This window comes from Argentina silus (genome assembly GCF_951799395.1).
Source record: "Argentina silus genome assembly, chromosome: 17".
NCBI classification, from domain to species: domain Eukaryota; kingdom Metazoa; phylum Chordata; class Actinopteri; order Argentiniformes; family Argentinidae; genus Argentina; species Argentina silus.
Window position 1 is genome coordinate 11,513,915 of NC_139671.1, and position 13,985 is coordinate 11,527,899.

A 13,985-nucleotide genomic window follows, 5' to 3' on the forward strand; every position below is an offset into this window, starting at 1 on the left:
AAATCTTTACTTCTCGCCACGGGATGGCAGTGTACACTTCTTGAGATTTATTACAGTGTATTTGGAAATTTACTCCAGCTCCGCATTTTCAAACACACACACGCACACACACTCACACGCACACACACTCACTCACAAATGAGACTCAATCCCCTAATTTTCAGTAAACATAGTTCTAACCATTTTTATTAAGAGTTGAGAAAACGGTCATACAGTAGTAGCCATGGCTCGTAAGAGTTCTGTACAGTTTTGGATATTTGTTCCTGATGTCCTGTAGCTGTGGTAAACTTGCAGTATAGTAAATATCGATGAGGGATACAAAATGTACTAAACACAGCAACATTATTTATAGCATCCAGCAGGACATACATTTATCAAAAGTGGCAATGCAGACAGTGGTTGTTAATGCCCAGATAACACACAGAGTATTGTACTTGTATACCCTACTTCTGTTTTTTAAAGTCACAGTCAGCAATTCCAAATAATGAAATATACCCCTTGATTAAGAAGAATATGACTTCTAAACACTTTAAAGAGGATATCAACTTCATATCTTCATAACCAAATCTTTAGACTTATTACTCAAGTTTAGAACACGTAATACTGCTCCCATGAAATGTAATTCCAAGAGCATTACAGAAATGTCAGATATCAAGTGCCATTTCCATGTGAAAAAGCATCTGCTCCATTGTTGCGGAAATTGCTGAGTGTGGCTTTAAAACACTGAGACAGTAAGTTTTGATTACAATATACAGCTTTCATCAGATGTTTATTTGTCATTCGCAGATTCAATAAAATGTACAACCTAAAATGAAAGTGAAAAAAAAAACAATGCTCATGGACAAAAACATTAAGACAAAAAAGCCAAACTATGGTATCAGTGTGTGTAAAAAGACTAAAACCGTTAACGGCATAAAATGATACAAGTTGGCAACAAAGCAGTAGATCCTTTAAGTGTTGAGTCGAAGATGCTAAAAATCTAAGGAGACCTGGGGGAGGTGGCTCGGTGGTGAGAGGCAGTGGCCAGTGTTACCTCCGAAGAGGAAAGGTACAGTAGTGGCCATAGAAATAGAATTAAAATGCTATGATAGTGGCAAACATCGGCCCATCGACCTTTGAGCCCTGACGCCCAGCCATCACTCCAGCTTGAGGAGCTCCACGTCGAATATAAGGGTGGCATTGGGGGGGATAACCCCGGGGTGACCTGTAGCTCCGTACGCCATGTCTGGTGTACAGGTGATCTTGGCTCGCTGGCCCAAGCTCATCTGGGGGGGGTGGGGGGGAAGGGGGAGAGACGGTAAGGAGAGCAAACAAGCCTAGATGCTAAAATATAAATCATTGTTCAAGTCATGTGTTTATCATGTGCTCTGCCATAACAAGCAAAAGTGTGTGCTTTCACCACATATTTTGCACTTTTATGTTAATAAATGAATGAATATAGGGATGAATGTAATTACTTTTTCCAGTTGTGACCAGACATTACAGTCTCACCTGTGCAACTCCTTCCTCCCAGCCCTTGATCACCTCCTGTCGACCAATCTTGAACTTGAAGGGCTTGTTTCTGTCTCGAGAGGAATCAAACTTTTTCCCATTCTGCAGCATCCCTGCCAGAGAGAGAAATTAAATGAACCTAAACTGTCAACAAAGCAATGTATTCCCTTCACTTGAGGTGAAGGATAGTATACCCTGCATCATAGGTTTAAACATGTGCCTGTAAAATTTCATGTGTATGCTATTGAGTTGAGGTTTGAACAAAGTCTTACTGAACAAGCACAAAGACAAGTGTGATTCAAGTTAACAGCCGTTTGATTATGATTTCCTAATCCTTACAAAACAAGGCAACACAGAGCACTTTTTAGGTCAGGCACTCCCACAAGTCCCCTCCTATGAAAACTGAAATACCAAGGAATGGCATTCCAACATCAAAGACAAGAGAGGTAAAGGAGGATAGCCTTGGATAATACACCAGTGCGACAACTAAAACATGAATCATTCTACTGGGCTTCTTTATCAAGATAGGTTTGTTTCAATGATCCAAATGAACTAAGGGAATGTGAAATATGAAGCATTGGCCTGATTCAGTAGATTATTTTTGAAGTTAAGTAGGCCATTGCTTGCCTGCATCTATACCAAAGGGGGGAGGGAAACAGTAGCAAAACCACAGTGTGCACAATAAAACACTGACCATTCAGGCATGATGATGAAATTAGTCCAATTAAACACTTCCAACAAAAGCCCTGAGCATGAAAAAAAATGAAAAAAGTACAATTTGTATAGATCTGGTCAGGAAACTGAAAAAAGAACAACAGAACCACTGAATGAAAGCAAATGTAACTAAATGTAAAGAGAAAAAAAAAACACTTAATCAAAAGCCATGATCATTAAGGATATGAAGAGGGGGCTCAATACTGTAGTTCAGGTGAAATAGCCTAGCCTATTTGCTAATTGGAAGCAAGAGGGCCAATGATTCATTTCTCCCACAGACATAACATCAGCGTAAATAGTTGCCATTAAAACTGGCCTAGCGTGCTAACTCTAGAGACAGGCTCTCTCGTTCAGTGACCTGAGTCCTGTACTCCACCCACTTCTCCGCTTTCACACTCCCTAAACTTAGTAGGAGCAGTGGCTACCAGGAATCACTGTCGCCCAGATATCAGCCGGCTGGGCTCGGCTCCAAGCCTGAAGTCACAGGGTGCACCACAGGGTGATTACCATCTGTTAATGCTCTCCCAGGCAGGAGGCACGGGTCCACAGCTCAATCCCATATTCAAATAAAGTTAAGTCCCATATTTCAAATAAACATCAGACTTGAAATTAGTTCTTTAGCTATCCGCAAGGTTATAAATGTTTATATTTGTTACATGTGTTCATGCACTGTACGTACTATATATTTCCGGGGGTTGACTCCAGAAACAATGGCTGATCAATATATTCACTGGCCCTTGATAGACATATAATTCCCTTAGCTGTATATATGAATGAATGAATGAATAATAAGCAAAGAGCAGACCAACTAATCAGTGTAGAAAAACCTATTCAAGCTGACAAACTGTGTTATTCCCTCCCTGGTTGAGTTGGGGTGGGTCACTCACAGCAAACAAGCTTTGTGAAAATAAAGCTGGCCCCTTCCTTTCCTGCAGTCCAGTCTCAGACTCTAAGTAGCGTGAGAGCTCAGAGCTCGATGGGACTCCGGCTCTATCTGGAAAGGCCGTCTAGCAAGAGGCTATTTTTACCCTGTTTACTGTATCCTCATTTAAGCCCTGTCTAGCAGGCCGTCCATCCATCCAGCCAGCCTCGTCAGCCCTTGGCCCAGATGATACGAGATAGTGTACAGTATGTGTACTATCTGTCTACAGCATGCTCTTACAGACATGTTGGCACATTTCAGGGCTGCAAACACGTATGTGTAGACAGAAAAAATAAGTTTGAGAGGTGGGAGGCTGAGATGGATGAAGGGTGTAATTACTGTTTAACCCATGGCTAGTGTTGTGGTCCAAACCTGAGCATGTTCCAATCCTGCTCAACCGCTAATCGCTAACCGCTGTTCTTTTTCTACAGTAGCCTACCTTTAAATGATAATTAGATTAAATGAGGAGATAGAAGTCTCAGGGGTCTTAACTATTTTGATTATGCATTAGTGTTATCTATGTTGTATGGGGTTAAAGTAGACCTTTGCCTTTCAAACACGGTTATATACCAGTATTATTCGTATTATTATTCCTCGAAAAAACTACTGACCACAACTCTGAAGAAATGTCTAACGAATCTTTAAAGAGGAGAACGCCAACTTAATGCATTTCTAAGCTAAATTTAACCTTGCACTATGTGGCTCCCACACTAATCAGTATGCTATTCCATCTCCCACTCCAGAATCCAATCCAACCACATGCTGGGGTATCTGATCTGAAACAGACCATCTCTCCCTTTCGATCAAGGCCAGAGGCATATGTGTGTGTGTATGTGTGTGTGTGTGTGTGGGGGGGGGTTTATGGGACAGAGTGAGTAAGCTGAGTTTAAATTCAAGCTGTAATTCTGATGTAGGTTACACGGTCTGTAGTAATCGTAATCTTTCAAATAACTGACCAATGTTTTATTCTATTTTTGAATCACTCAGACCAAGTGCTCGAGTGTCTATTTCCTCACGTTTCACAGGAAGGGTAAAGGACATTCTGATTTAGAAGTGACATCATCCCCTTGGAGCCCCATTTGAAAGACATCTTACGACACTCATAACTCATTTCACTGGAGAGAGAGAGAGTGGCACCCACAACACTTAATCTTTGTAGTCAGGAAGTCTCCGATCTTGGAGCTTGGCGACAAACTCCTCCACCATGAAGCTTTGGTCTACCCTCCCTAAATCCTAACCCTAACCATTAGGGGGTTGGGGGGGGGAGGGGTGTAAAACAGACCATAGATTAGTGTCGAGGCCAGGGGAAACTACTGTACATCCTACTCCTTTTACTTTTGACATTATCATTGTCCTGTTATTAGCGGTGCTGACAGACTAGCGTGGAGGGGGACCTGCAGGCAGCTCCCTGTGTTCTATTCATAGACTCAGAGCCACGAGAGTGAGAGTGAGAGTGAGCAAGGCTAATTGATTTGTTCTGCCTGCTCGCGGTGGGTGGGCCCCTGGGAGGGGACTAACAGTGACCCCTGGACTAATTTGGGTATCCACGGCGGATACAACACTTTCTTACCAGAGCTCAGGAAAGCCCATGCCTCATTGTGGTCACCAAGCACCTGTTTGTACACATACTCAGGACCTCAGTGGTGAATGGGTACTAGGGAGCTCAGTGCAGTGGATAAGTTGTTTATGATTATATTAGGTTAAAGTTATAAATATTGAGATGGTGTATGCCACTCAGGAGAGGCAAAAAAACAAGCCTGGTAGAACCAGCGTGATTGTGCGATAGTTCACATTCTGTTTTACTTACCTTCAGCCAATTTGAAATAAACAAGATAAACATAAAATTCAACCGGACCAATCAGCGCACACTTAAAATCTATGGAGGTGATTCGGTGGCTTGGTTTGATTTTCTTGTTTTGATTGTTTGGTTGGTTGATCCAATGCCCATAGACTCAAACAGTTTCATGAGGGGGGAGGGTCACAGTAGGTGAAGTGAAACAGAGTGAATGTAGCGATCAGGCTGAATCCATCATGCTAGCAAAAACACATTATTCAATAGTTAAGAGTCTGTCTGTGGTTTGTATTTTGTTTCTATGGTTGCCATGTCATTCCTGATAGCACATGATAGCATGAATTGTATCAGGCTTTTAATTACACAACAATGAACATGTTCCCAGTCAGATTTCCAAGTCTAGGGTCCTTTATGATCTGGCTACAATCTTACTAAGGGATATACACTTAGTTTGCAGTGAGGACCACAGGTTACACACGCACTAATTCAATTGAAGTCATCCTTTTTGCACAATTTAATTACACTCCTTCCAGTGAGTGTTTGACACAAAAGCCTCATTCTTCACATGGTCTGGCAGTAACTAGCTGAGATAGAGAGGGGGGGGGGGGGGAGAGAGAGACTGAGAGAGACTGACTGCATTAGCGCTCCTGTAATAGGGTCAACTCCCCTACAGACATAAACATAGCAGTGCCGCAGGCCTTAACATAGGCTAGGTACTGTAGACTGCAGGAGTCTACTGGGACCTCCCTCCTCTCTCTCTCTCTCTCTCTCTCTCTCTCTCTCTCTCTCTCTCTCTCTCTCTCTCTCTCGTACTGCAGGAGTCTAAGATTGGACACAGCAATAACTGTATTCTCTCTACAGGTGCGTATTCCCAAGGGCCTGATCTGCTGGTACACTCACTCACTAACTGAGCCTCACTGCAGATGACCTGAAAGATTGAAAAAACAATCTTTAAATCCACTGGGTTGGATGTCAAAACATCTGTCCTCCAGAGTAACATTTCAGCATGTTTATGTTTTGCCTTTGATACGAATGTCATTCAATCAGTACCTTGTCATATGAAACACAATATCATTAGTAAGGTAGCATAGCCTAGATCTTCATTGGACATACTCAACAATAAACCATACCGTGATTAATGATTGGGCATTGATGATGCAGCGCTGAACTTAAGATTTACCACCAACAAATCCCACAAGGTGTATTAATCTTCACTTATAGTAGAACCCAAACTCCCATTTAAAGTGATACACACACACACACATCCCTATGAACAGCCAAGGCTTTTTGTAATATACATGTAATAGACCTTGTAATATAAGGACAAAATGTTGACATGTACTTCCTTCCATTTATTTACCAAAACAGTGCTGCTTTTCAACGTGTGGGGTTGCAAAAAGGCAAAGAGACATTTCCTTTTTAAACAAATGAACCCCCCCGCCCCCCCCCCCCCAAATCTGATGTATTTACCTGTGTAATGTACTACACATGTCTGCCCCTTCTTTGGAAAAGTTCTTCCTGTAAAACAAACAAACATGAGTCAGTAACAAACACACTGTGTGTTCGTACACCTTAGAGCCTGATACAGTAATGAGCTAAAAGATTAACAATTCCTGGATTATGTCTGTCAGAGGGTTTGTTGTTTGTGTGTGTGTGTGTGTGTGTGTGTGCGTTTGTGTGCGTGTGTGTGTGTGTGTGTGTGTGTGTGTGTGTGTGTGTGTGTGTGTGTGTGTGTGTGTGTTGTGTGTTTGTGTGTGTGATAGAGAGGGGGGGGGGGGTACAAAAAAGACTGTCACATCATTGTACCATGAGAACCACAACTGACAGCTAGAAAAGTGATGAATAGTGAGAATGAAGTGCAGATGTAATGTATGTTTGCAACCATAATGGGGTGTTTATGTGGAATGTTGTGGTCTCTTGAATAGGAAACACTGATTGTGTTGCAGCAGCAGTCCTAAAATTCCTATTATATTCCTATAATTCCTAAGTATGCATCAGCCAGTGGCTACTTTTGACAATGTGCATTGTTTGAGAAAATGTGTAGGCTATGTTGTCTATGGGACAATATGTTCTGATCTAGTACACGTACTTAAATGAGAAAATCACTGGTTTGCGTTATTGCAATTGTTTATGCCACAGAATATATGTCTCTCTCTACCAACTATACAAATATGTTGTTGTGCACAGCTTTGGCTTTGGTAGTGATGGCATGCTACGAAGCTTTGCAAATCAAGCGAGACAGACACCCGGCGTGGGCTCGAGAATTCTGGAAAGAGTGTGGACTGTGAGACATGTCGGAGCGGGGCTGGAGGAATATGTCGCCCATGCGTGATTAAAGCTAATGTGTTATTACTTAATTATGTCAATGTTTTTTTTTTTTTTACTATACTATGAAGGTAGATCTAATTGTTGCGCCAACTGTAAATTCGCGACTTGCGTGTAATATCATATGTTTAATGATTAAAAATGAAAATAAACAAATTAGCTCCAGCGTTGTCAAAGCAAAAGACGCAATGAAAACAACTTACCGTCTCCAGGAGATATTGTTTCGACTTCTACGCCCATGTTGATACAAAGTCAATGGTAATCGCTAATGCATACAGCTAAAAAAGCTGGTTGGCTAAGGTGCGAGCTACAGCAATGATGTTACCGTGCACTGATCCAAATAAGTCTGCTAAATGCAAGATTGTATAACAGCAGTGAGCAGATACTTCAACTTCGAGATATGCAACCTCCTTTCAAATGTCGTCCTCAGCCTCAGTAGACCAAATTCCCATCATGAGCAGTAGGCCTACCTACATGTATACTTACAATGAAAACAGTATACATTTTTTTGGTAAGCCAACCTTATAATGTTGTGTAGTAGATTAGCTAATGAGAGTGCATCATTTGTCAATAAATACAAAAAACTCAGCCTGGGAACAGAACATTGACAAAAAAAAACATGCAGCCAGTGCCCTCAAGTGGTGAAAACATAAAATACTTCAGATTTACATTTTAGGTTAACTTCAAGTCCCATAATGCTCAATTGTGTCCTTTCTTTCAGTTCCGGTCCCTAAACCAACGTTCACCCCGGGAAAAGAAGATTACATGTGGGAAATGTCTGATCAACGTTAAAGTGCAGGTAATGGCTGGTTTATGATCATATCCTTTGGAGCTATCTGGATAACTACTAAAACTATTGGAGCTGTCTTGATAACTACTAAAACTATTGGAGCTATCTTGATAACTCCATACACTACGTTGCCAGCGTAACCGGTGGTAACGTTAGCAATAAACTTGACATCAGTGGCAGTGTGAATGTGCTTTCTTACTAGTCATAGCTATCCTGCACTGTATGTGTGGTCTTTACTGGCCTATAAACTACGTTGCAAACTGTGATTTAAGTGATGACAATGCAATTAGAATCGAGACTTTAGGTTATTTGGCCTAGCCTACATTAATCTGTTTGATGATAATTGATGATGACGATGATGATGACGACAAATAAAAGGAAATTTTGTAGCTTCCAGTCAGAGCTGCCTATCTAGCTAATGCATTGTCAGCTTTGAAGTTTGTTCACTAAATCTTATAACTCTAATTTCAATGACTAGAGAGGAGTCTTTGAATCCCTTAGGACCTAGTCAATCAAAGTAATCCATTTTAGCGAGATGAAGACTAATTGTAAACTGACATCATAAAATGGCCTTTATCCAGGATTTGCTGTGTAGCTACTCAGTATTGCTGTCAACATTGTATGATAACAAGATCATTGTGTTGCTAAGGTCATTCAGGAATAAACAGCTCAGCAGAGGGGATTAAGGACTTCTCTTTGCCAGAGATGCAGGGAAGAGGCTTTTATATTCTTAGTGTGGTGTTAGTTATGGCAGGCAGTGTAGTTAGAGCTAGCTAGTCCTCTACACGACAACATTCACTTCAGATTGGATCCTTCCTTCTCTCTCATCAATACTAAAGATTGAGTCATCTTTTTCTTTTCTCTCTCTCTCTCTCTCATTGGATTTAGCCTGTTCTTGTCTGTAACTGAGGATGGATCTGGGCAAAGCCAAGCTGTTGAGGACTGGTTTAAACACTCTACATCAAGCCATCCACCCTGTGCATGGGATAGCCTGGACAGACGGGAAACAAGTCTGCCTCACCTCTTTCCTCCACACCAACGGGGAGGTCAAGTTTGGTGACACTAATGTCATTGGGCAGTTTGAGCATGTGTTCGGGCTCTCCTGGGGCCCGCTGTGCTGCTCAGAGTCCCCGGCCCTGCTGGCCGTCCAACACAAGAAGCACGTCACAGTCTGGCAGCTGCAGCTGAGTGCTCTGGAGCAGAACAAACTGCTGTGTACGCAGAGCTGTGAGATGAGCGAGCCCTTTCCCCTGCTCTCCGAGGGCTGTGTGTGGCACCCTAGAATGGACATCCTGGCAGTTCTCACGAAGAGAGACACCTCCGTCCTCTTCTGTGTGAGACTAGACAACCGCAGGGTCAAGGCAGATATCAGAGCCAGTGGTCTCATCCACTGTGCCTGCTGGACCAAAGACGGTACGCGCCTGGTGGTGGCCATAGGAAGCGCTATCCATTCCTACATCTGGAATGACACCCAGAAGAGCTTGGTGGCCTGCTCCTTCTGCCCCATCTTTGACGTGGGCGGCTACATCTGTGCCATCAAGGCCACAGGGGAGGCCCAGGTGGCTGTGGCCACAGAGCTTCCTCTGGATAAGATCTGTGGGCTCAATGCGGGAATAGCATTTGACGTGCCCTCAGAGAGCGAGTCCCGGATGTTGGATGATGACTGCTATCTGGACCCCCGGAGGAGGTCATTTGACACTGAGAGGTCCTACATCTCCTCTGTCTCAGGCCCTATGGACCTCACTCAACTCCTGGCCAAACACAGGCGCTCGGACCCCAGCCCACTCATACACCTCCGCCGCAAGGACCACATCACTGGGACAGGTCAGGATTCGTCCCACCTGATCCTGGTCACGTTTGAACGCAAGGTGACCACCTCCCACAAAGTCAGCATCCCAGGCATCCTGGTGCCCGACATTGTGGCCTTTGACAGCCGAGGGTCTACAGTGGCCGTGGCCTCTAACACTTGTAGCATGGTGTTGGTGTACTGCATCACGGCCTCTGCGATGCCCAACGTCCAGCAGATCTCCCTCGAGAAGAACGAAAGGCCCAAAGGCGTGTGCTTCCTCAGTGACAAGATGCTGCTGCTTATGGTGGGGAGGCAGAAGTCCAACGACCCTGCTTTCCTCCCCGCGTCCAACACGGACAAATACATCCTGCGAATCACTGCCAAGAAGCTGTTGTACGACGGAGAGACCCCAAGAACGCTGTCTCCCGCCCCTCTGAACCCTGCTCTGAACCCTGAATCACCTGTTAATTTCTACCCAGGGATTAGGAGACACTCGGAGCACTTCTTTAGAGAGGAGCGCCTGGGTATAAAGGACTTGGTGCTGCCTGGGGGGGGTGTAATCCACTCTCCTGGGAGCAGACGCAGGCTGGTAGAGGAGGTGAGAAGCGGAGAGCCCAGCCCCGTCACCAGCTTCACTGACTTGTCCGACCGTGCCTCGGACCGAGCCACCTCCAGCACCTCCTCCATCACGGTCGAGAACTTCGACATGGAACACGTCAGCCGTATGACCACGCTTGCGATAGCCGGCCATGCCAGTTGTGAGTCCAGCCGGCCTGGCTCCCCTCGCTATGATCCCCCAGACAAGTTCCACAGCGACCCCACGCTGCCTAAGACTACCCCGCTTCCCAGAGAGCGGACGCTGGATCAGCTTGCCCAGAACATGGAGAGGATATTCACCCGCTTTGCCGACGTCCAGCAGTGCCTGTTGGAGATCAAAGACTATACCCAGAACGGGAAGAAACCCCTAGGGGGCTACCCCAATGCCTGTGAACCCCCTTACGTCAACATCACATGTCAGGTATGGGTTACTACTTGCAGGACATTACAAATGATGGCCCCATTATACCCCTGTAATGATATAATGTCCTACTGTTGATTGGGTGGTTGGTGTAAGTGGTCAGTGAGCAGCTGTCACTGAAACTGTGTACACTGGTTAGTAAAACGAAATAATAGAAATGTGAGGTGAGAGTGATGTATGTATTCTGTTGCTCTCCAGGATCCCTTCCTCTCTCCGCATTATGGGTCTTGGCATTAGAGGATTAACTGTAATCTGTTCATTACCCTTTAGGCTACAACTTTCACTTTCAGGATTAGACAGCGTAAAGACTTAGTTTAATGGAGTAATAAGGCTTGCATTTCATATGAATAATTTTGCAGATGGATACACAGACGCATGCATACTAAGCACCTACTGTAGAGGCATACATACAGTACATATGCGTAAGTGGGTGCATGAAGCCCATAGTCAGCACGTGTCAGATTATGATATTGTTAACCTTCTCAGGTCTTCTCTGAAGGTGAATACTAGGGTGACCTACTGTAGGCCTACTCCAGAGAGTGTGCAATTCAACCTAGGCTAACAATGGCAAGACAAATAACAAAAAAGTACAGTAATGTGAAGTTTTCTTAAGGCTCGCTGCCATAAAAATGATGCCTTGCATAACAGATTACTAATATATGCCATTTAGCTGACTCTTTTATCCAAAGCGACTTACATTGCAGTGAGTGCATACATTTGTCAGTATATATGGTCCCAGCAGGAATGGAACCCACAACCTAAGCGTTGTTAGCGCCATGCTCTACCAACTGAGCCACAGAGGACCACTGTGTTTACTGTGTTACTGCTGTCTGCTTGAGTTCAGCAGCATTACTCCAACTGATACTGTCTTCTCTCTCTCCCCCCATCCCTCTCTCCCTATCCTCCTCTTTCTCCCCCCTCTCACGCTCTCTCCTTCTCTTCCTTCTCTCTGAACAGAAGCAGCTGTCAGAGAATGTGTTCATTGATGAAAGGAGGCCTGTGTTGCTGTGTGAGGGGAAGCTGTGTCTGCGTGTCCTTCAGGAGCTCTTCAACCTCACTATTGTAGAGATGATTTATGGTACGTATGTCCCATAGGCTCAGAAAGAAACCTGCACACTGAGTAGGCTATTTCTGTTACAAACAGGGGATTGTCTGGTTCACCATATTGCCTTTCTACAAAAACCTTCAAACATAGTTTTTCTCTACGTAGACAATAAATTCACCTTTTTGAAGCAGCAATACCTAACCCTGGTGAGTTATGGGACCATAAAGCCATGGCCAAACAGCACTTAAGGTACATAAGGTTAATAAGTGCAGGCTATCCCAGGAAACTTGGGTTTTGGCGTGTGTGTGTGTGGGTGGGTGGTGGGGGGTGGGGTCATCTATAGTCTTCTAGAGATGAATAAGATCTTCCAGCATCAACCCTCTTAAGGCTTTAACATTTAAGCAGAGATGAAGATGTTAAGGAAAAGGTGACACCTACATCTCCATTTCGCTTGTTCTACATAAAGAGACATGTTTGGCGGCAAACATTGTTCTTCAGTTAATGGGTGGATGCTAAAATTGGAAGTGATTAAAAGCCTAGATGAGATTAGGTTTTAAACAGGAGCAGCTTACCCTCTGACTGTGTTTGTGCTGCCAATACCCTGAACACTGTCACACTCTGTATAATCCCGCTTCATTGAGTAGCTGTACAGTAATGTTTATACTGCCAGTTGTGGTCATTTCAATGACAAAAAATATATTTGAAATGGTTTCAAATATTTGAAAAACTTGAGGTGTGCTTGATTTATCTTGCCTTGCATGCAGCGTTTGCACTTCTGAGACAATTCAAGTGCTTCCATTGTGCCTGAAACATAAATAAAGTACACCTCATGTTTTTCAAATATGCATTTTTCCCAGGTCTGCTTATCATGTCAGTATTGTGGAAGATAATTTATTCTCCCTAATTTACCTGGCTGAATTGTTAAAGGTGATATTAAAGGTTATAATGAATAATGCTGACTTCTGGTGTTTCCTGCCTGTTCCAGGTCCGTTGTGGATCGTCCTGGTGGCGGATGCGGAGGGCTTTGTGCCTCTGTCATTTAAACCTAAAGAGGAGCTCACTGTACGGAATGGAAAGAGGAAATCTCACCTGCGGACCCACGGCAGCCCAGACGACTCCTGCCCACCCAGCCCAGTCCGCTCTAGCCCAAACACAGAGAGTGCAACATAAGAGCATCAGCGTAGAGGACCCCACATGTTCCCCCTAACACTGAGACCTCAGCAAAGCGTTTGGGGAATCACTGGAACTGAGCAACAAGACTAGTATCACACACACACACACACACACACACACACACACTAGACACAAGCTGGATACGCACAAAGACTTTGTGCTTTTATAAAATGGACAAGCAAAACAGGGCTGCAAAAGGACTTAGCCAACTCTTCAGTTGGAGAATTATTCATTTTGTACCAAGAAAAATTATTTGTTGTTGAAATGTAATGTTTACATTTAGCAGCCTTGAGATTTAAAATGAGATTATTTTTGGCTATGTATTATGTTCAGTTAACATGAAGGAAATGCTGTTGTGCAGTGTTTTTGCTTGTGTAGTTCAGTGTAGCTTTTACTAGCTACATCTGTGACATGTCCTATTCATGTGTAATATAATTGTATATTATAATATAATATATAATTGTATATTAAAACTGTACAAACTGCAATAAATGTACTACAATGGATAGATTAATTGTTAAATCATTCTTGGCTCTACAATTGGTGACAAAAGGTGCATCATAATTCCACCAGGTGGTGCAATAGTCTCAGAAACAGACCTTCCTCTCAGTGTTAACGTTGGGATATACACTCACCGGCCACTTTATTACTGTTCAACTGCTTGTTAACGCAAATATCTAATCAGCCAATCACATGGCAGCAACTCAATGCATTTAGGCATATAGACATGGTCAAGACGACCTGCTGAAGTTCAAACCGAGCATCAGAATGGGGAAAAAAGGTAATTTAAGTGACTTTGAACGTGGCATGGTTGTTGTTGCCAGACGGGCTGGTCTGACTATTTCAGAAACTGCTGATCTACTGGGATTTTCACGCACAACCATCTCTAGGGGTTACAGAGAATGGTCCGAAAAAGAGAAAATATC

General features: G+C 43.6%; 2 protein-coding genes across 2 annotated transcripts; one reads left to right on the forward strand and one right to left on the reverse strand.

Moving 5' to 3' along the window:
• Nucleotides 1–169: 169 nt before the first annotated feature.
• On the reverse strand, nucleotides 170–7,623 carry fkbp1b (FKBP prolyl isomerase 1B). The gene is made up of 4 exons (XM_083689279.1): nucleotides 7,448–7,623; nucleotides 6,390–6,437; nucleotides 1,492–1,604; nucleotides 170–1,265 (listed from the first exon to the last, which is right to left on the reverse strand). The coding sequence occupies exons 1-4, from the start codon at nucleotides 7,482–7,484 to the stop codon at nucleotides 1,137–1,139; spliced, it is 327 nt and encodes a 108-aa protein (XP_083545405.1). The 5' UTR covers nucleotides 7,485–7,623; the 3' UTR covers nucleotides 170–1,136.
• Nucleotides 7,624–7,995: 372 nt separating this feature from the next.
• wdcp (WD repeat and coiled coil containing) lies at nucleotides 7,996–13,547 on the forward strand. The gene is made up of 4 exons (XM_083689267.1): nucleotides 7,996–8,043; nucleotides 8,923–10,841; nucleotides 11,799–11,919; nucleotides 12,872–13,547. Exons 2-4 carry the CDS (start codon nucleotides 8,946–8,948, stop codon nucleotides 13,054–13,056), a joined length of 2,202 nt encoding a protein of 733 aa, XP_083545393.1. The 5' UTR covers nucleotides 7,996–8,043; nucleotides 8,923–8,945; the 3' UTR covers nucleotides 13,057–13,547.
• Nucleotides 13,548–13,985: the final 438 nt, after the last annotated feature.

What these genes read in the sequence shown, in the direction of transcription:
- fkbp1b (XM_083689279.1), bottom strand. Translation starts at nt 7,484, where the DNA reads ATGGGCGTAGAAGTCGAAACAATATCTCCTGGAGACG. An exon ending in ATGTGTAGTACATTACACAG is followed by an intron (nt 1,605 to 6,389) that starts GTAAATACATCA and finishes TCTCTCTGGCAG; the next exon opens with GGATGCTGCAGAATGGGAAA. An exon ending in GGGAGGAAGGAGTTGCACAG is followed by an intron (nt 1,266 to 1,491) that starts GTGAGACTGTAA and finishes CACCCCCCCCAG; the next exon opens with ATGAGCTTGGGCCAGCGAGC.
- wdcp (XM_083689267.1), top strand. Translation starts at nt 8,946, where the DNA reads ATGGATCTGGGCAAAGCCAAGCTGTTGAGGACTGGTTTAAACACTCTA. An exon ending in ACGTCAACATCACATGTCAG is followed by an intron (nt 10,842 to 11,798) that starts GTATGGGTTACT and finishes CTCTCTGAACAG; the next exon opens with AAGCAGCTGTCAGAGAATGT. An exon ending in TATTGTAGAGATGATTTATG is followed by an intron (nt 11,920 to 12,871) that starts GTACGTATGTCC and finishes TGCCTGTTCCAG; the next exon opens with GTCCGTTGTGGATCGTCCTG.